This window comes from Streptopelia decaocto (assembly GCF_964273445.1).
Source record: "Streptopelia decaocto genome assembly, chromosome: 1".
Classification (NCBI taxonomy): domain Eukaryota; kingdom Metazoa; phylum Chordata; class Aves; order Columbiformes; family Columbidae; genus Streptopelia; species Streptopelia decaocto.
In genome coordinates, this window is record NC_138663.1 from 211,087,262 (window position 1) to 211,108,521 (window position 21,260).

The 21,260-nt window shown below is 49.4% G+C and overlaps 1 protein-coding gene across 2 annotated transcripts in view; it reads right to left on the bottom strand.

The window, feature by feature from the left end:
* SLCO2B1 (solute carrier organic anion transporter family member 2B1) overlaps positions 1 to 21,260 on the bottom strand; it is a 65,992-nt gene that overhangs the window by 23,930 nt on the left and 20,802 nt on the right. For both annotated transcript variants that reach the window (XM_082043596.1, XM_082043597.1), the window contains 5 exons: positions 13,525 to 13,662; positions 13,262 to 13,424; positions 11,658 to 11,885; positions 10,528 to 10,626; positions 8,942 to 9,072 (listed from right to left, as the gene is read on the bottom strand). In XM_082043596.1, coding sequence (XP_081899722.1) covers positions 8,942 to 9,072; positions 10,528 to 10,626; positions 11,658 to 11,885; positions 13,262 to 13,424; positions 13,525 to 13,662 — 759 coding nt within the window. The remainder of the gene's footprint in view (positions 1 to 8,941; positions 9,073 to 10,527; positions 10,627 to 11,657; positions 11,886 to 13,261; positions 13,425 to 13,524; positions 13,663 to 21,260) is intronic.

A 21,260-nucleotide genomic window follows, 5' to 3' on the forward strand; every position in this document is an offset into this window, starting at 1 on the left:
TTAAAAAGACCCAGACCTGAGGAAAGACTCTGTTTACCTCCATTGACACGAATAAACTGGGTGTGATTGAGCAGGGCTCAGACAGGGATTTGCTTTGCAGAAAAGGCAAATGAAGGCAGCTTGCCCGGCTCCTGCTTTCATCCTCCTGCTATTGCACCTGCGAGAAGGGCAGCCAGAGGTGCTGGCAGTCTGGTTTTATTCAAATACGCTGCTGAAAAAGAGGGATAAATGACCTGCTCTGCGGCAGGGAGGTATTTCCTTGCTTAATTTGAGGCTTCTCGCAGAGTTTCCCTCTGGCTGTGCAGAACCCAGCGCTCCCAGCTCAGTGAAAAACAAGGTCAGAGGAGTTATTTTCATATTAAACAAAAAGAATGTAAAACCTCATAGCTTGAAAACAAGAATTCTTTTCCTCCTGACAAGGTCACGCTCCCTACAAACACTTCATTATGTCTCTTCCAGCAAGTGCGCGTCCCATTGGGTAACCTATTTCCTAAAGTGTTAAAATAACCACCTTGCTCACCCAAAATGGGATGATTATTTTTAGCCACCATTTCTGCCTGTCTTCTTTAAAGTTCCCCTGGGAAAATCCAAATGTAGGGACCAGCCCATTCCCACAACGTGCCAGTGGCACCACCTCACCCTGCCTCTTGGTCCCTAATTGCTCCCCAAATGATACCCTGTATTTTCAGACTGCCGTTGATTTAGGGGCTTTCATGAGGCATCGCAGCCCCAGGAGCAAAGGTTTCCAGACATAGATTTAGATGTCCCTGTCCCCGCTCTTTAACCTTTCCCCATTAACGGATAACCCGAATCGGAGCAGGCGTTTTAAGAGAGTTCCTCCATCGGTTATTTTCATTTCAGCTTTCCGTGTGCGTTGGAAGTGCACCAGGTCACTGCTGAATCAACGTGGGAGGATTTATAGAAACGCAGGCAAGCTGTCCCGAGACAGAAACCGGAGAAGCTATTTTTCACTTCCCCAGCACCGTTGCACAACGTCTCTGCCTGCACGGAAGGGCTGAGATGATGTCCCAGCACTGTGCTGGACCTGGGATGTCCACTGGGACCCCTAGGGACAACCCCAGGTAAAGCCATCAGATGTTTGCACACCCCGCAAATACCCTCCACGTATTGGGAAGCCCCCAGCAACCCTGGTGAAGGGCAGGAGGCTCCTCGCATGCTTAGTCACGCTGGTGCAATCCCGTGATGTAGCTGAGAGCAGCATCAGCATCCATGGGGCATCCTCAGGATAGGGCAGGAGGGATCCTAGCTGCATTTAACTGGCAGGAACTTCTCCTCCTCACAGACCTGCTCCAGGACTGGAGAGACAGGTGTTGCCTGGACCTTTCCAAGCAATGCCACCTCCACCAGCAATGGTGATGTCCTAATATTTGAGATGGACATGTCTAGTCAGGACACAAATAGATTTCATTCAAGGTTTCTGTGTGCTTGTAGCCCCCTCCTCATACGACGCGCTGTGTGCTTTTCAGGATGAAAATCCAGTCTTAGCTGTTGCCAGTTCTCTGTGGTTTGAGGTACTGCCCAGACAGATGGGGTTTGCCCTGGATATTTACACTGAGGGTGGTGAGAGCCTGGCCCAGGTTGGCCAGAGAGGTGGTGGATGAACCATCCCTGGAGACATCCCAGGCCAGGCTGGACGGGGCTCTGAGCAACCTGAGCTGGTGAAGATGTCCCTGCTCATGGCAGGGGGGGCACTGGGGGAGCTGGGAAGGTCCCTACAACACAAACTATTCTATGATTCTATGACTTCTTGGCCCTCTGCTCTGACATGCGCATCTCCTCCAGGATGGAGCTGCACGTCCAGCTTGGCATTTCCCTCTTTCCCCAAGCGTCTGCTCCAACTATCCAGCAGGACAATTTAAATTAAAACCTGAAGATATCGTACAGATGACAGGGGACATGTCCCCCACCATCCCAGCAGAAAATCCTATCAGCTGCACTTTGCAAGGCCACCACAGAGCTATCGCATTTTTGCACACCCTGAGTACTCCCACGGTTCACATATCTCCAGCCTCACCATGAGATGTCCCCAGAAATCCACCTCCTCTGTTCTGCAAAGGATTTAATCTCCTAGACTCTCCCAGCTTCTCCATCCCACCCAACAGGAGATGACCTTGCCCCTTCCACCTCCTCTGCTAACAATGTCAAGGAAGGACAGGAGAGGGGAATGAGAGGTGGAGAATGACAAATAGAATCATAGAATAGTTTGGGTGGGAAGCTGGGTTGCCATTTAACTGTGACCTGACCAGTGCATGAACATTTTGCAGCCCTGTAAGACACAGAGGTGAATGCAGTAGAAGGAAGGCAGGGAGACCAATATTGCTGGAAATAAGTATTTCTGTGAGACAGGAAATCATGATTTCTCATGGCAAATAGGAAGGAAGCATGGCCTGTTTAGAGATGATTCTCTGATTTTATGATCTTGCTATTAATAACCCCATATGAGAGGCTTTTCCAGCCCAGATAAAATATGGCTTCCCATCACTGCATTTACCTGGCTCTGCAGAGAAAGCACCTTACCAACTCATACAGGTTGAAGTTTCTGGTGCTCAGAATCATAGAATCACAGATGGTTTGGGTTGAAGGACCTTCCCAGCTCCCCCAGTGCGCCCCCTGCCATGAGCAGGGACATCGTCACCAGCTCAGGTTGCTCAGAGCCCCGTCCAGCCTGGCCTGGGATGTCTCCAGGGATGGTTCAGCCACCACCTCTCTGGCCAACCTGGGACAGGCTCTCACCACCCTCAGGGCCAACAATTTCTTCCTCATGTCCGGCCTGAATCTCCCTCCTTTAGTTTAAAACCATCACCCCTTGTCCTATCACAACAGGCCCTGCTCAAAAGTCTGTCCCCATCTTTCTTATCACCACTTTTAAGTACAGAAAGGCCGCAAATAGCTCCAGGTCTCTCTCTGCACAAGCCTATGGTGCAACCATGGAGGGAATAAGTACAATATGAAGTGAGAAGAACCAAGGATGGTGTTCCCAGGAGAGATGAGGAAGTGCAGACCCCACTGCAGCACCACTGGAGACCAGATCCAGACTGGTGCAGCACTGGGAAAACCAGCCTGTTAGTTGGGATGGGTGAAGAGCAGAGCTCCTGGGATGGAGAAGCTCTTTGGCAGTAGAAGACAAGATATCGTCCCTCACCCTGCAAAAGGAAGGTTCTCTATAACCACGCCAATATGGCAAGGAGTAGGAAAAAATATTGAATCAGGATAAGGGGCAGAAAAACAAACTAAGAGCTAAACTATAGACTGAAGATTAAACAACGCTTTAAAACATGCAGGAAAATAATTCTTGGAAACCACCGAACAGGGAGGCTTGGGAGGAAAGACCTGATGAGATGGACTGGTATCCAGAGGGGATTGTGTGACAGCGAACAGGAGTGACCAGGGCTTGGACACAACTGGTTCACGTAGACCTGCTTCCCATAAAATCCATCTGAGCTTTCTCACGAGGCATCTGTTTGCAGACGACATGTGCTGACATTACAGGGCAGGCTTTGTCAGGGCGTTTGGGAGACGTTTGGTTCTACGTGACCTTGGGATGTCACAGCACGAAACCTGAACCGGGAGATGATTTAGTGTACAAGACAGATCTTGCACAGGAGAAATTCTGAGGATGGGAAATGCTCCTGCTTTCAAGATGCTCCCAAGAGCATCTTTCCCCTTTTCAAACCCCTTTTCACATCACCCACGCAGCTGCAGGGACTGGGGAGGTGATTTACCAGCTGCAGACACCATGCCCAAGTAAATCCATGGGGAAAGCCTTTAGCAGATGGAATACATCAGCCCAGGTAGGGATACAACAACACCAGGGACAGATGGTAAAGCACAAGCTAAATTTTGGCTGTTCAGCAACTGGAATATAGTCAAATGATGTAGTTCACCACAATCTGGGAAAGAACCCCAAGACATGGATCAGGTTCATGAAAGAAGGATTAAACTGGAATTAATATAAAAAATCTGGTCTTGACTGGAGACAGTTTCATAGCATCATGGAATAGTTTGGGTTGGAAGGGACCTTCCACGCTCATCTAGTCCAACCCCCTGCCATGAGCAGGGACGTCTTCACCTAGATCTGAGATCATGACAACTTCATAGCTTTGCTGTGATTGTCCCTCAAATAGGATTACTCAGGATACTTTGGTGCTAGAAACTTGCTGACAAGCATCAAAGCAGAGAAATAAAAATGTTCTGGGTCCACAGTGATTGATTTATGAAAAAAAGATTGAAAGACCAAACTCTCATTATCATTAATGTTAACATTAAGTACACAAATCATTCCGGGAACTTCAAAGGAAGAAGCTATCAAATAAAGGTGAAGCTGGAATGTGGTTGTAGAATAAATAATCTAGATTTATCTTGGCTGATGGGAAGAGGTAAATAATTCTCCTGATAGACTGAGGGTTGTGCAGTTATCCAGCATTTGCTGGATGATGCCAATTGAGGAGGATAGTCCTTGTTCTGGAGAAACCACCAAGGGCTCAGATGAGTTGTATAGAGTGAGGCAGGAGAAAGAAAGGCAGACGAAGGTAGGATGAGAATCAGAGATGAGAAATAGTGCCTTGGATCTTGTTGGGTGGGCTCTGCAGAGGGGAAACGTACCCACAGCTTGGTGTGGACACGTTAATCCGAGGCAGCTTCATCATCTGCCATGCGTGGTCACAGGGGTCTGCAGACAGCAAGTGACACAAGGACAGCTTGGCCTGGGGCACCTGAAATTCCTCATTGTCCTCCAGAAACGAAGCCCACAGCTGGTGGTGCAGAAACACCTCGGCTTCTTCTGTGGACAGAGGAGATCTGTGCTTTTCTCACGTGTTTTTATGGCTGCCGTGCCTGGAGGTATCTGCTGTGGGTAGAACATTTTGCTAGGGCTTTACTAACCCAGTGGAAAAGGCCAGTTGATGCTTTAAGTACTTGCAACTTGTGGGTGCTCTGCTGCTGGTAGATTTTTTTCCTGCTTTGGAAAGGCAGAAACCCTGAAACCAAAGGCAGCCAAGGAAATGCTGACAGTCTTTGAAACTGCAGCTGTATTTAGACAAGGTTGACCCACAGGTTATCACCGTGTCCAGCTGGGCTGTAAAACCCTGTGCTGACCCCATCCCTCCCTTCCCCTCTGCAATGTCTCAGGGACAGAATTATAGAATCACAGAATCATTTTGGTTGGGAAAGACCTTCAAGATCATCGAGTCCAACCGTTCCCCCACCCCTGTCCCTGCCCCGTGTCCTGAGAACCTCATGTCCGTGTGTCCAACCCTCCAGGGATGGTGACTCCAGCACTGCCCTGGGCAGCCTGTTCCAATGCCCCACAGCCATTTGGGGAACAAATCATTCCTAATATCACAGAAAAAACAGATTTGCTCTGTTCTGTGAAAGGAAAACTGGAGGCAACCCTAAAGGCACCCCATGGGCCATTGTGACACTAGGGACCTACCACGAAAGGGCATCTGCTCCGACTGGGGAAGAGGAGGGAAAAATTGAGGTCAACACTTCCCCAACGCTGAGCTTTGTGCCTGGAAACACACATTTCCTTCCTGCATATCTGTCTCTACCCAACCCTTCTGCAGGGTTTTGCAATATTTTCCTGGTTGATGCTCTTTTGGAGGGGAACCATGGCTCTAAGTTCAATGGTGGGTGCAGTAATTCAGTGACCTTAGAGAAACTGCTGCTTGTAGCTCACTGGGGAGAAAAAGGGGCTGCCCTTCACAATGGAAAAGCAGTTTTGTTTATACCCTTAGCCAAACACTGACTTTCTCCAAGGACAAGCAAGAGAGAGTGATTTATATACGTATCTTATTTCTGCTAAACCTACAGAAAATCACCTATAACGAAGCACATTTCCTACGAAGCTTTGAGTGCTGCCACAGCAGACAGATGTTTTACCCAGAACAGCATCTGGCAAAGCTTCTAAAGAGGTTTTTTAAATGTTTTTAAGCAGGGCTCCTTGCTGCTGGTGGTGATGTTGATACCCCCATCTGGGCATTTGTCTCAGCTGGCCCTGCCACCTCCTGTCCTGCGAGGAGGGCAGAATTTTGCCATCCCTTAGATTATTTTCTTATTATTATTTTCTTAATGTAAACAGTTTCCAAAAGCCTTCTGGAGGAAATGGTAAAACGGGGAGCAATTCAAGAAGATCTGGGCTGCAAAGGGATAAATGGATGCTCAGTCATGTGCAAACATTCCCTACAGATAGCAACCAGTAGAGCAGGAGGACATCATCCTGCTGGTTTTTTTTTAATTAATATCCTACCATTCCTTCCTTAAACTCTTCCAAACTGCTCAGACAGATCAGAGCGTAGCACTGGCAAAGAAAGTGCAGTTGTTTTAGTCTGAAGTACATTATTCTCTCTGAAGAGCCGTTTATAAAGTTAATATTCCCATCAGCCCTAATAAAGAACCTTTCCCCTAAGATATAGTGTGCCACCCTTGAACACTGAGCAGGTTCAGCTAATATACATCATCCATAACGACTTTAAAGTGAACCGAGCTTCAGGAGGATAAATCAGGCACGTTGCATCCAGTATCGCCCTCATCCCACAAAGTGCTGAGCAATTTCAACCCCACTGCCTCCCAAGACCATGGCACCTTTGCAAATCTGCCAGCATATATAAACCAGGAGTAGATCTTTATATAACTGGTACATCAGGTCAGGTTTTCCCAGGCCAGTTAAAACCAAAATTCCCCCCAAAATCACTCATTCCTGCAGAAATACAGGAGAAATGAAGAATTATTCTGCACCAGACAGTGCACGGACTTGTTTAGACAGGAAAGTTTCAACACTGTTCCAAGGTAAAATACATGTGAAAGATGATTCAACAGGCTGGAGCATGGCCAAGACATCGAGACGAGCAGAATTCCACCTAATAAGCGCGTCCCAGCAACTACAATAACATGCAAAACCATAGCGTGATGCCTCCTCTAAAAGAACAATTTGCTTTGTTTAATTCCTCATGACGCGCCGGTCGGCAGAAAACGCTGACCCGCAGCCGGTAAAATGCTTGGGAGCTCACAAGATGTTTCACATCGTGGTGAGAACACTGAAGCACCCGGGAGGGATCTAGAGAAGTGAAAACCCTGGTAGTGAACACAGAGCAAAGTCATGTCCCTCCAGCAGGCTCCAGAAAGAGCTGGGGACAAGCATCCTGCAAGCAAACCACAGGCAGACGCTGGTTTGGCTTCTAATTATGGGTTCAGGTTGCTAAAGGTTTCTTTTTTTCCTGCCAGACGACCCTGAGGACTTTACAGAGGCAGGGTTGGAAAGTGTCTAAAATCCTTTTGGCCAGCAAATAGCAAAATGGTGGGTTAGGCAGGTTGCAGGAGCAGCAGTTCACCCCGAGACACATGGACAATGGGTGATAAAAAGGGGGTTTCGTAGTAGAAACAAAACAAACTGCGTTCCAGTCTCATAGAATGACAGAATAGTTTGGGTTGGAGGGACCTTCCCAGCTCCCCCAGTGCCCCCCCTGCCATGAGCAGGGACATCTTCACCAGCTCAGGGTGCTCAGAGCCCCGTCCAGCCTGGCCTGGGATGTCTCCAGGAATGGTTCAGCCACCACCTCACTGGCCAACCTGGGACAGGCTCTCACCACCCTCAGGGACAACAATTTCTTCCTCATGTCTGGCCTGAATCTCCCTACTTTAATTTAAAACCATCACCCCTTGGCCTGTCACAACAGGCCCTGCTCAAAAGTCTGTCCCCATCTTTCTCATGGGCCCCTTTTAAGTCCGGAAAGGCCACACTAAGGTCTCCTTGGAGCTTCTGTTCTCCAGCTGAACACCCCAGCTCTCTCAGCCTGTCCCCCAGCAGAGCTGTTCCAGCCTCGCATCATTCCTGGGGCTCCTCTGGCCCCTCTCCAGCAGGTCCATGTGTGTCCTGTGCTGAGGACCCGGAGCTGGATGCAACACTGCAGGTGGCATTTCAAACATCCTCAGGGTACAAGCCACTTCTAGGGAAAGGCTCCTGATTCCTATCTCCTGTGAACCGGGACCAATTTGGTGATTTCATCATTGGGCACACGTGACTCCTCCTGAAGAAAAACAATCAGCACATCATCTCCTGGCAGCTCCCTAAAGAAGCACAGCAAAGGGAGCAGGACCATTGCTCTGCAGGAAAGGCAAGGAGTCCCACCTCCAGGTGCTCCAGGAGGGTGGCTGTGAGAACGGCCTCAACCCACACAGGACTTGTCTGGTGCTATGTGTTCCTGTGCACAGGAATCAACACACAAGTGCTGTTTCAGCGCCCCACCAAGGAAATTGTCACATCCATGAAGTTGCGTGCACCATGCTGGGTTTCATTAAGCAAACTGGGCTCTGCTGAGCATACAAGTCCTTCTGTTTCCAGAGGTGAGAGCAAACCACAGCTCACATCTGACATAGGGATGCAGCTATTGAATCATAGAATCAATTTGGTTGGAAAAGACCCTCCACATCATCGAGTCCAACCTTTATCACAACCCCGGCACTGCCCCATGTCCTGAGAACCTAATGTCCGTCTGTCCAACCCTCCAGGGATGGTGACTCCAGCACTGCCCTGGGCAGCCTGTTCCAATGCCCCACAGCCCTTTGGGGAAGAAATTGTTCCCCACATCCAACCTCAACCTCCCCTGGCGCAACTTGAGGCCGTTTCCTCTGCTCCTGGCGCTTGTTCCTGGGGAGCAGAGCCCGACCCCCCCTGGCTCCAAGCTCCTTTCAGGCAGTTCAGAGATCAGAAGGTCTCCCCTCAGCTCCTGTTCTCCAGCTGAACCCCCCAGGTCCCTCAGCTGTTCCTCGTAAAACTCCTCATATAAACTGCACAACCACTTCCATAGTCACTTTTCCTCACAGATGTAGCAGCTGGTGCTGGTGGCGAGCAAGGAACATGCGTGTAAATGCACCAGGTATCTGTGTGCAATGCCAAAAAGGTGATCTGCAGAACCTCTCCTACCTCTTTCGGCATTTCCTGTGGGAAGAAGAAATAAGGCACCGCAGACAGGGCCATGAGACTGGCTGCCACCAGGAAACCAAGCCACCAGGCACCGACCCACCGCGGGTCCTTGTTCGTGAGCTGGACTTCATCTGCAACACAAATGGAGAGACGGGCATCAAATCAAAGGTGAACAGAGGGACCCCAGCGCACCAAAGGATGGTGATGGGTGGTCCCAGTCACTCTAGATGTTGGTGTGCTCCAAAATGGTGACTCCCAACCTGGCGACCATCTGTTTTGGGGTCTGAGCGGCACCTGCACTTGATTCATCCCATGGTGCTAAATCACATTTCATTCGTTGTTATCACGAGGGTGCCTAAAAACCTACTCAGCCCTTTGGATGGACACAACTGGGACAGGGATGTCCTAGAGCTGGAAAGGCGAAGGAAAGCATCCCCATCACAGCTTTTTCAGAGAACAGACACCCATGTTGGGGAAAACCTTGGAAATACCCACTCAAGGGGATTAGGGCATGTTGTCTGTCAAGACAGAAAGAAAAATCTTAATATCAAAATAGAGTTAACTCCAGTTAACTTTCGGCATCCTGTTCACAGCAGGACTTGGACCCTGAAGCTCTGCCCACCAGTCTGGTCCATCAGCCAGTGCCTGGTTTACAGCTCAATGAAAGAAAATGATCTTTAAAAATGCTTTAATAAAGATTATATCCCTTTCTCCTGAGTGTCTTCCTTCAGTTCTCCCAGCCTCCTCTCCTGTCATCCTCAGGACATTCTGCCAAAAATAATATTTTCTGTTGGAAGGGTATTTGGCATAAATAAAATGAGATATGCCGAAGCCAAGATGCTAATTCACAACAGGGTGAGTCTGACACAAGAAACATTTCTACAGAAAAAAGGGGATACCTGTGGTTAGATAACATTAACAAGGAAGCCCAGGAAATGAGTCCTCCCAGAAACCTCTTCCTTAACTGTGATTTTTAACATAAATGAGATATTCTTGCTGGGGGGTGCAATTAAAACTGCAGTCAGTTTACCAGATTTTGGTACAGTGGATACTGCCACATCTGATCTCCCACCTCTGGAAGTAACAAGTGATAGGGCAAAGACATTTCATAATCTCCTCCCTGCGTGTTGCGTTCAGCAAATTGGGATTTTAAATGCCTTCCTGAATAAACACTAAGTTTTGTTTTGTTTTGTTTTTCTAGGAAAATGTGAGGTTAAATTAGATTTATCATTAAGCTGCCACAGCTTGCTTGCTTTCCCCAGCAGGCTGAAGACAGCTCTGAAACTGGGTGTTCTCCAGTTCAGGCTGCTCGGGCACATTTCTCATTCAATGTCCTTCTGCAGAAGATGACTTAGAGGAACTGAGCATCAGTCTCCAGGGATGGTTCATCCACCACCTCTCTGGCCAACCTGGACCAGGCTCTCACCACCCTCATGGTCAAAAATCTCTTCCTCATGTCCAGCCTGAGGATGCACCTTCATCCCCTGGGGTTGGGATGCTCAGAGAGGGGCTGGACCACTGCTGGCTCAGTAAACGGGATGCAGGGAGGAGGATGCTGGTGGGTCTCCAGGGGTGTGTTCACTCACCTCTGCTGACTTTGTCAATGTCGACATAAAAACGCAGCATGGCAGAGCCCAGCATGAAGGCCACCCCTGGGCCGATGATGGTGACGGAGAACAAGATCCCTGCAGAGGGGCGAGAGCAGAGAGAGGCTCAGTCATCCATGAATGGACCAGAAGGGGACAGGAGATGCCTTGAGGCTATTTCCCTGGCAGTTTTCTTATCTCACACCTTTCAAAGGGTAACAACCCCCATGCCTTCCAGGCTCCCTTCGCAGGGAAGGCTTTGCAAAACTCAGTTCTTCCCTGCCGCTTTTCTTCACCCTCCCAGAAATACCGAAATACACCCAGGAACAAAATGTGCCCCTTGGCATAAGAAATCCAGGAAATGCAAAGATCTTTTACAAGGTTAAGGAGATAAAAGTTATCAGCAAACTCTCCTAGGTGAATTACTGATAAAAAAAAATAAACACATGTAAGATTAAACTCCTGTCTTAAAGGTGATCCTTTCAAATATGGTTCAGAGGTTTGGAGCATCTGCCAGAGTAAAATTTGATGGGGTACTTCCAGTCTCCGGACAGTAATGACTTGGTTTGGGGCCACCCTTGCTGTCCCATTCAGTTCAAAATGCCATCACAGATAATAGATTGAAAATGGCTAGAAGGACCTACAAGGACCATTTTGTCCATCCCACCACCCTGGGACATCCCAAGCAGTTCAGCAGCACCCCCTCCCCTGAAGGATACTTTCCACCTCCCAAATGGTCGACCCTGCTTTTTTAGCTTCCTATAATTTTCTCTACATCTAAATAAAGTCTTCCTTGCTGCATTTTGAGCCCACAGCTGCCTCCTGTGAACACAGAGATCAGATTCTTCCTCTTTGTTGAAGCCCTTTTGGAGGAGGGCACGGTTATTATCACCCTCATGCCAAAAATCCCAGCATCTCCCCTAAATCACATTTGCCAGCACTGCTGGTCTGTCAGCAGTCTGTCCAAGCTTGAGACAGACAAACCATCTTTGCAGATACCTTCCCAGCACTGGCTGGTGCAGAAGGGCTATGGCAAGCTCTGCTCTCATTAGCACAAATTAATATTGTCTGGCCTTCCTATAGATGAGTAATTCTGGTTTCCCCCCTCCTCACAACACCCCCAGCCTTACCCAAATAGAGGGGGGAGTTCCTCTCACTGGCGAAGTCATCGATGTAGGAGATCCCGAAGGGTTGGATGGGGACACCACCAACGCCCAACAGCACCTGGGCGATGAACATGACCAGGAGAACCTCGTGGTTCTCCCTGGCAGCGTGTGGGGTGCAGTCGGCACCACTGAGGTTCCCCCAGGACCCCAAGACTCCAGGCTGGCACAGGTCGGTGGTGTTGCTGAACATGCCTGAGGTGACAAACAGAAGAGGTTTAAGGAGCTTAATCTGGAGAAAGAACTCCCCTAAGATAGCAGCAAGCATGTAGATGTGCTCCCAGTAGATGTCAAATGGAAGAAAATGCAAAGAAAGTGCAAATATTATGGCGTAGGTGTTCACAGAGAGATGGATGCATGTGCCATGAAAGGCCACCTCCATGGTAAAAGCAGAGCTGAGATAACTTCCAGGACTTCTGCTAGTTTTTTCGCAATAAAGTGAGCAAAACTGCAGATTTCACAAATAGCTATTCAGGAAATAAGAACTCATTTTACCCAGAAATGGATCACAAAGCTGCCTAAGTGGAAGTGCTGATTCTAGCACTCTCATCTTCCTTAAAATACTGGGGGAAGGGGATGTTTACAGCAGGGTTTCCATGGTCATGTCCCCAAATCATACACAACTCTGAGTGCTCAACACAGGGCCACCAGCACTCCTGAAATGCATGGTTAATTGTTTCCAAAGTGTCATTAGCACCTGACCCCTGATTGCAATTTTTTCACCTATTTAGTCTTCCTTTGGTGTCTGCAGCTGAGTGAACCAGCTGTGCTCTCTGATGAGCAAGAGAAAAGCTGTTTAGTGGAGGTTTCTAGAAGATTTGCTGGAGCTTTGTGGCAGAACTGGTGAAGGTAGTGAGAAAATGGTTTTTCTCCTTTCTTACTTTTCTCATCCGTTGACTTTCTTTCAGTGAGAAAATCCCAAATCCACCCTGACCTGCTCCTCCATGAGTGATTTACACCTTCAAGTTTCTTTCACAAGAGGTTGTTTTTTGCTGATGGAGTCTAAAACCTCAAAGACAGCTCAGGGAGATGGGAAGACAGGTGAGGTGCCCCTCAAGCAGAAGTTAGGTGTGAAACCAACTTTTCCTCATTGTGAACAACAGTGTTTCACCCCCAAAACTTCTCTGTTGGGTTGAATTAAGCTACTTCCCATATCTCTTGTTTCCTTCCTGTAAAGGGCTATGGAGTTCATGAGACCTTTTCTTATCTATGTTATGAAAATCAGAAAGCAGTTCAAGTGCATGAGGACACCTTGCCTCAGCTCATAGAAGATAAGAGGTCTGACAGTTGGAGAAGACTTTCCTGATACCTGGTCACTGTCTACTGCATGGATGTGCAGAAGACAAGGGGAATCAAAGGCAGAGCCCATGTTGTGATGGTTTTCATGCCCTCACTCATGGTTTCAGCTGTCCTCTGGCTCTTATTCCCATCATCGGCTGTTGCCTCTCAGGACTGAGATGATTAAAATTCCTTGAGAGCAAACCTACAGCTTGCAGCTCCCCACCCCTCAAGGGAAGGTAATTTCCTTTTTCTATCCCAAAAGGCATGAAATTAGTTCCTAGAGTACCTACTGGCAACAGACTGGTCATACTCATAGGGTCCAGTTATGAAGTGGGGGAGAGACATGAGGAACCCAGCCAAGGAGACGAGGATGGCACCGCAGCCGATGAAACGAGGTCTGTGCACTCGGCTCCCAAAGTAGCTTATGAAGACGATGAGCAACGTGTTCCCAACCTGCAGCAGGACACATAGACCAAGAGGTCTCACAATGGAATGACGGCAGCATGAGGAGAGTGTTGGCCAGGTAGACTAGGAGAATCAAACTGGTTCTCACCTCATTGAAGGCTGCGAGCAGCCCTGACGTCTGGCTGGAGAGGCCATATCGTTTCTCAATGGTTGAGATGGAGCTCTTCAGGTAACCGGAGACCAGGAGCTGGGAGAGCTGTAGGAGTCCATGGCAGAAAACAAAGAACTGACAACACAAAAAGAGAACATCCAGCATGATTACTGAGAGCTGCAAGATAAAGACATAAACTACAAAAAAAAACCTTGAGGTGGTGCAGTGGGTTGAGAGAAGGGAACGGAGCTGGTGAGGGGCTGGAGCACAAGTGTCATGGGAGTGTCTGAGGGACCTGGGGGGTTCAGCTGGAGAACAGGAGCTGAGGGGAGACCTTCTGATCTCTGAACTGCCTGAAAGGAGCTTGGAGCCAGGGGGGTCGGGCTCGGTTCCCCAGGAACAAGCGCAAGGAGCAGAGGAAACGGCCTCAAGTTGCACCAGGGGAGGTTGAGGTTGGATGTGGGGAACAATTTCTTCCCCAAAGGGCTGTGGGGCATTGGAACAGGCTGCCCAGGGCAGTGCTGGAGTCACCATCCCTGGAGGGTTGGACAGACGGACATGAGGTTCTCAGGACATGGGGCAGTGCCAGGGGTGGGGGAATGGTTGGATTTGATCATCTTAAAGGTCGTTTCCAGCCAAAATGATTCTATGATTCTATAACAAATGGCATCTACTACACAAAGGCAGAATTATTGAGCATGAACCTTTGACCATGAGCCTTTGAAATATTACTCTCACTCCTGCCATCAGAGATCATCAGAAATTAGGTCAGGACTATTAAATAGTCCTCTGCCAAACATGACAGTAAGGTTAGTATTTGTCAGGAGAGTGTAGTTTCTTCAGCTGAAAGTGGCTTTGGACATTTCGCTTGGGAAAAAATTGCTGTGAGTTTTTGTTGGCCTTGACCCCGAGATCCATCAGCAGAAGTAGGAGGTTGCACAACCTTCCTGCTCCCATCCAGCCTGCGGCAGGCAGCCATCCCCAGTGCTGGCAGGAGCTCTTCTGGGGCAGGAATGAGTCCTTCCAGACACGGCAACAAACGGCTTCTTCAGACAAAGTCAAGGAAGGTCAGGGAGAACAATTCAGACTTTCTGTTTTCACTTCCTTCTTGCGAAGCCCTGGGTGGAAATGATGTATCCCCTTCGGGGAAAATGTGATGGTTATTTTCTGCTTCCAGAAGGAAATCTTGTCAAAGATCATCATCATCCCCTAGAAAATCATCTGATCTCATCTCCTCCAGAGTTTGGGATGTGCTGGTGTTGGGCTGCCCAGGCGAACACGTGGCTCGAGCCGCCCCATTACTGAGAGCAGCATCCATCTTCCTGCTCCTTATACGGAAATATTTCATGAGTGCTGAACGAACTGTCCCAGGGTGGATGGAAACCACCTCCTTTTCATCCACAGCTCTGCAAAATACCCAGCAAAGAGCCAGCAAGCCATGTCACAGAATCGCAGAATGTGAGGGGTTGGAAGGGACCTGGAAAGCTCATCCAGTGCAATCCCCCCATGGAGCAGGAACACCCAGATGAGGTTACACAGGAAGGTGTCCAGGCGGGTTGGAATGTCTGCACAGAAGGAGACTCCACAACCTCCCTGGGCAGCCTGGGCCAGGCTCTGCCACCCTCACCAGGAACAAGTTTCTTCTCAAATTTAAGTGGAACCTTTTGTTTTCCAGTTTGTACCCATTGCCCCTTGTCCTATCATTGGTTGTCACCGAGAAGAGCCTGGCTCCATCCTCCTGACACTCACCCTTTATATGTTTATAACCATTAATGAGTCCCCCCTCATTCTCCTCCAAGCTCCAGAGCCCCAGCTCCCTCAGCCTTTCCTCACACGGGAGATGCTCTACTCCCTTCAGCATCTTGGTGGCTGCGCTGGACTCTCTCCAGCAGTTCCCTGTCCTGCTGGAACTCAGGGGCCACAACTGGACACAATATTCCAGGTGTGGTCTCCCCAGGGCAGAGCAGAGGGGCAGGAGAACCTCTCTGACCTACTGACCACCCCCTTCTCATCCACCCCAGGTACCATTGGCTTCCTGGCCACAAGGGCCCAGTGCTGGCTCATGGTCATCCTGCTGTCCCCAGGACCCCCAGGTCCCTTTCCCCTACGCTGCTCTCTAATAGGTCATTCCTCAACTTATACTGGGACCTGTCCTTCCCTACTGCCATGTGGCTTTACACAGGCAGCCTACCACTCCCCAAAATGAGATAAAATAAGCTAATCAACACCAACTGTTGCATGTATAAGAAGGATATAAAGCTACTGGAGAGTGAGGAGCAGCTAGAGTCACTTGGTTTGTTCAGCCTGGAGAAGAGGAGGCTAAGGGGAAACCTCATGGGGCTGCAGCTTCCTCACAAGAGGAGCAGGAGGGGCAGGTGCTGAGCTCTCCTCTCTGTTGACAGTGACAGAACCCAAGGGAATGGCAGGAAGATGTGCCAGGGCAGGTTCAGGTTGCACATGAGGAAAAGGTTCTTCTCCCAGAGGTGCTGGACACTGAACAGGCTCCCCAGGGAGGTGTCACGGCCCCAACCTGATGGTGTTCAAAAAAGACTGGACAACATCCTCAGACACACAATGTGACCTGGGGGGTTGCCATTGCAGGGACAGGAGTTTGACTCGATCATCCTTGTGGGTCCCTTCCAACCCAGGACACTCTGTGCCCTAAGGAGACGGACCACTCGTCTCCCTGCAGGACAGGCTGAATATCCCTGGAACCTGCAGAGCTGCTGCCCTCACCCTTGGACGCTGCCCAAAGCCACAGGGTGTGACTTTTGGTAGACGTTTTCGCAGTCGCTGGCTAGAGCAGGACATTGCTCCGGCTCTGCGTGTTTTGCAGCCAGTTCCCACTGGGCAAGAGTCTTTCCTGGAGAAGCCGCTCAGCTTGGCCTGGGTTTCTGCTATGTCTCATTCTGATCCAGGTCTGAAGTGTGGTCACTGCCAAGCCAGGCTGCTTGGTAAGCAGATAGACTGTTTACAGTACAAAAAGGAACAATAGAATTATAGAATTACAGAATGGTTTGGGTTGGAGGGACCTTAAAGCTCCCCCGGTGCCCCCCCTGCCATGAGCAGGGACATCTTCACCAGCTCAGGTTGCTCAGAGCCCCGTCCAGCCTGGCCTGGGATGTCTCCAGGGATGGTTCAGCCACCACCTCTTTGGCCAACCTGGGAGAGCTTCTCACCTCCCTCATTGTAAAAAATAGGATGGTCAGGCCCCTTTGGCTCCCTGGTAGCACTGGGGTATGGGTACCACCGCCAGAAGTGATGTGTTGGCATCATGCAAAGCAGGATGATATCCAGGACCTTCCCCCTTCCAGGCTCGTGTCACCTCTGAGGGGTGGACCATGTTTGGACTAGGAAAATGTCACCCAGCCAAAGGAAAGCTTTCCCACAGTCAGCTTTCCTATATTTCCTGTGTTCCTGCAGGACATGCTGGCTAAGTCCAGGCACTGTTTCCTGAATACATGAGTCCAGATGGAAATGCTGAGGCCAGATTCATTCTTTTCCAGGCATCTGTATTCACATTTGGGTATCCACAGCCAGGACCTTCAGGGCATGTTGGTTTACAGCAGCTCAGCAGACTCCCACCACTTTGCCTCATCTCCTTGAACACCGGAGGTGAAAATGGGTTGAGAATCTGGTATTTTATTCTACCTGATCCAGACAGACTAAAGCACAGAAAAGAGAGAGAGTCCTGCAATGGACTTGCAGTGGCTTTGTGTCAGCACTGGGCAAGGACCCCACTCCTTCTGTTTCCAGGGGCTCTTTGCTCTTAGCCACCAAATCACGGCACAGCTGGTGATTTGCCAGGAAAAGAAAGAACAGCCTCATGGACTTGAGATCTGCTGGAGAGAGATATATGACCCTATTTGTCTTTGGCTGCACACATGATGCTGCGTTTTGTCCTACCGCAAAAATCTCTCGTTTACATTTCTGTCTCTGGCTGAGACATCTGGCTCTTTGACTTGTATGGCCCAGACAGATGGTCTTCACGCCTGGAAGGAGAGACCATCACTGACACCAGCGTGACCCTTGTAAACAGAGAGAGAGATTTACTGAGGAGCAACTACTGCAGAGCATAAGCTCAGCTCTGCTTGAGAGACACAGGGCAAATACCTACAGCACCTCCAAGTTGCCAGAGGTCATATGGACACGCACACCAACATGGTGCTGGAGCGAGTGGAGAGAAGGGAATGGAGCTGGTGAGGGGCTGGAGCACAAGTGTGATGGGAGCGGCTGAGGGACCTGGGGGGTTCAGCTGGAGAACAGGAGCTGAGGGGAGACCTTCTGATCTCTGAACTGCCTGAAAGGAGCTTGGAGCCGGGGGGGTCGGGCTCTGCTCCCCAGGAACAAGCGCCAGTAGCAGAGGAAACGGCCTCAAGTTGCACCAGGGGAGGCTGAGGTTGGATCTGGGAACAATTTCTTCCCCAAAGGGCTGTGGGGCATTGGAACAGGCTGCCCAGGGCAGTGCTGGAGTCACCATCCCTGGAGGGTTGGACAGACGGACAGGAGGTTCTCAGGACATGGGGCAGGGACAGGGGTGGGGAACGGTTGGACTTGATGATTTTGAGGGGCCAGCTCGGTCCTGCCTTTGGGACATGCCCAGGAACACGGACAAAACATGATACTCATTGTAAAGAGGGTTTTAGTTTTCTCCCAGCAAGCCGCTGCTTGCAGCTCCATTCATCCAGACCAAAACACTACGCTGGAAGAAAGATCCTTCACTTTGTGCAACCCACAGAGCAACCAGCACCTGTGACCCCCACAGTCTTCACTCTGGGGGTTCATAGAAACATAGAGTAGAATCACAGAAAAGTTTGTGTTGTAGGGACCTTCCCAGCTCCCCCAGTGCCCCCCCTGCCATGAGCAGGGACATCTTCACCAGCTCAGGTTGCTCAGAGCCCCGTCCAGCCTGGCCTGGGATGTCTCCAGGGATGGTTCAGCCACCACCTCTCTGGCCAACCTGGGACAGGCTCTCACCACCCTCAGGCCAACAATTCCTTCCTCCTGTCCAGCCTGAATCTCCCTCCTTTAGTTTAAAAACATCACCCCTTGTCCTATGGCAACAGGCCCTGCTCAAAAGTCTGTCCCCATCTTTCTCCTCGGCCCTTCTAAAGTACAGAAAGGCCACAATAAGGTCTCCCTGGAGCCACAGCCTGGAGGTCAGGACTTCCAGGGGATAACGATGCAGACTTGGAGTGAAGAGAGCTCCTTCACCGAAATTTGCCATGCACTCTTACAGGCTTCTCTTTCCTTCTTCTGCAAGAAAAAAATCAGTACTGTAGATCCTGGGGAACACAGCAAAGAGCAAAATCCTGTGTCAGTTCAAGGGAATTAGGATGTTGTTGGTGGTAGGACATTCCAAAGGGATTGCAGTGGCTCAAGGAAACCAGAGGTGAAGGACAGGGGGTCTGGGTAACACCAGGAGTGGGTGGGATGGTTAAAGACAACCCAGACAGAACCCTCAATTATGCACCATGTTCCTCCGAGGGACCGGAGGTGGTGAAAGAGCTGCAAAGGCATCGGACCACAGTGCAAATAACAGCATGAAACAAAGGGAAGGAGATCCCCAGGGGCTGCCCGGAACAGCTTCCTGAGATCAAGCTATTGATAGCAGGTTTTAATTAAACATTTCAACCTCTGTTCTTCAACGTGTGCCTTTTAACAAATGACTGCTAAACCAAGCACTTTAGAAGGGCCAACATCTGACATTTCTGCACTCTGTGTGTTGAAAGAGCAAAGACCAAGAGATTGACAAAAACCTGGATACCTGGATGGTAGCTGGACAAAGGTTTGAAGACACAAGTCAGAACTGTAGCTTGGAGCAAGCAGGGGAACATTTAGAAAGTCAAAATTGAGGCGGAAATGTTTGAGAAGGAAGAAGCAAACAGGAATGTGAAGAAAAATGCCTACATGTTCTCCAACTTCTGCAATGATTCTGAGAAAATGTCACAGAAAAACACGGCTTTTTGCGGGTTCTGTCAGATATTCTGTGCTTCCCATGTTTCCAAGGTGGTGGTTTACTTTCCTAAGGTAGCGAAGTGGGAGGTCTTGCAATTAAAGCTCTGCAAGGCCAAGTCTCCTCCTTGCTCTTTAGGGAGCCATTGTGGGCAACCACCCTAACGACAGGGCATTTTTAGTCTGCGGAATATTTTAATGAGTGAGAAATAGAGAGACGGTAATTGCTAGTGTGGGATTTCCAGATTGCCCCGTGGTAGCTGCGATGATGGTGGTCGGTGGTTGAGTCCCAGCAGCGTGTCTATCTCAAGGTTCCTCTGAGACCTCCCATGTTATATGGTGTAGGGTTGACCCAGATGCCACCGTGTGCCTGTCCCACCTGGGTCTGGGATATAACCCGTGCCACAGGGCAGGTAGATCCTCTTGCACGGTCTTTCTGTGCCATCTGGTTACTTTTCCCAAGGACTTCAAGCTGGGGTCCCTCCACACCTGGACTTGGGACTGGTGGGATCAGCCAGCCTGGGTCTGATGAGCTACTCCAGCAGTGGGAGAACATCAGAAGGTGACCTGGGTCTGCAGACACCAGCCTTTTACCAAGACCTGGGTTTTGACAGCAGAACTAACTCATGGAAAGACAGGGGCAGCCCCAGAGCCGGGTGATCCCAGAAGCACACCCAAGCCCAGCTGTCTGCCACCTCTTTCACATTGTGGGCCAAGCCATGCTCACATCCCTTCCCCTCTACACCAGAAGAGTTAAAACAACTCAGAAAATCCAAACGAGTGCTTGTGTAGGCTGAGGAGGAAGGAAGGGAGAGTTTTTTTAATGTGTTTTTTTCAATAAACATCCGCAAAGTGTTATTATTATAAGTGCCTCCTCAGGTTCTGCATTGAGATAACACCAAACATCACACTAGAACAGTGGCAGAGGGTGTTTGGTATCAATAGACCCCTGAAAAACCTACCCCTCTGCAAAGCCAGGGTGCAAAGCAACCTTCCTCCTCCGGAGCGGTGCTACCACCGCTTCCCACCACCCATGAGTCATGGAGAGTGCCCAGGACATCTTCCCAGTGCCCCAGAGGGATGGGCAGCATCCCTGGAAGGTGTCTGGTGAGGAACCCTCAGCCACAGGCAATGACACCCCAACGCAATGTCTACATCCTCCACAACCAGCACTGGGATGAGAGCATCGCTGCTCTACCACAAGTCGAACAAGGAGCTTCTCTGCAACCAAGAATTTTTGGAGGAACTCACTGCTTTTCTGAATTTCCCTGTATTTTTAAATATATTTTTACAGGCTTTCCTCTACTAAGCCTTACATTGTGTTGGTAAGGTATTGCTGCTTTCACTCCACGTGCGTAAAAGAATAGAGAAATGTACTCAATCCTAAAGAGCCAATAAACGTATAGAATCATAGGACAGAATCATAGAATAAATTGCAGAACTGGGGATTAAACATCAATATCTCTTCTATTGATGGTCTGGAAAAAACCTTCTTACAAAGGTTCCATTGTGTTTCTAGTGTTGTTTGTGCAGTTTGGCAACAAATCCTCCATGTAAAGGCTCTGAAAGTCGCACACAGAGTCTTGCCCCGGCTGTCACAGGGAAGTCCCTATCACGCTGTTTCCATGTGTTTGGGAGACTTTCGCTGCTATTTTAGGAAAGGGTTTTGTGCCTTTGCACATGATAAAATCCCATGCAACGGGCTGTGCTTACAGAGAGGAGAAAATGGGCCTGGGGCAAATCAGCTTGTTCCAGTTTCGCAGAATCATAGAATGGTT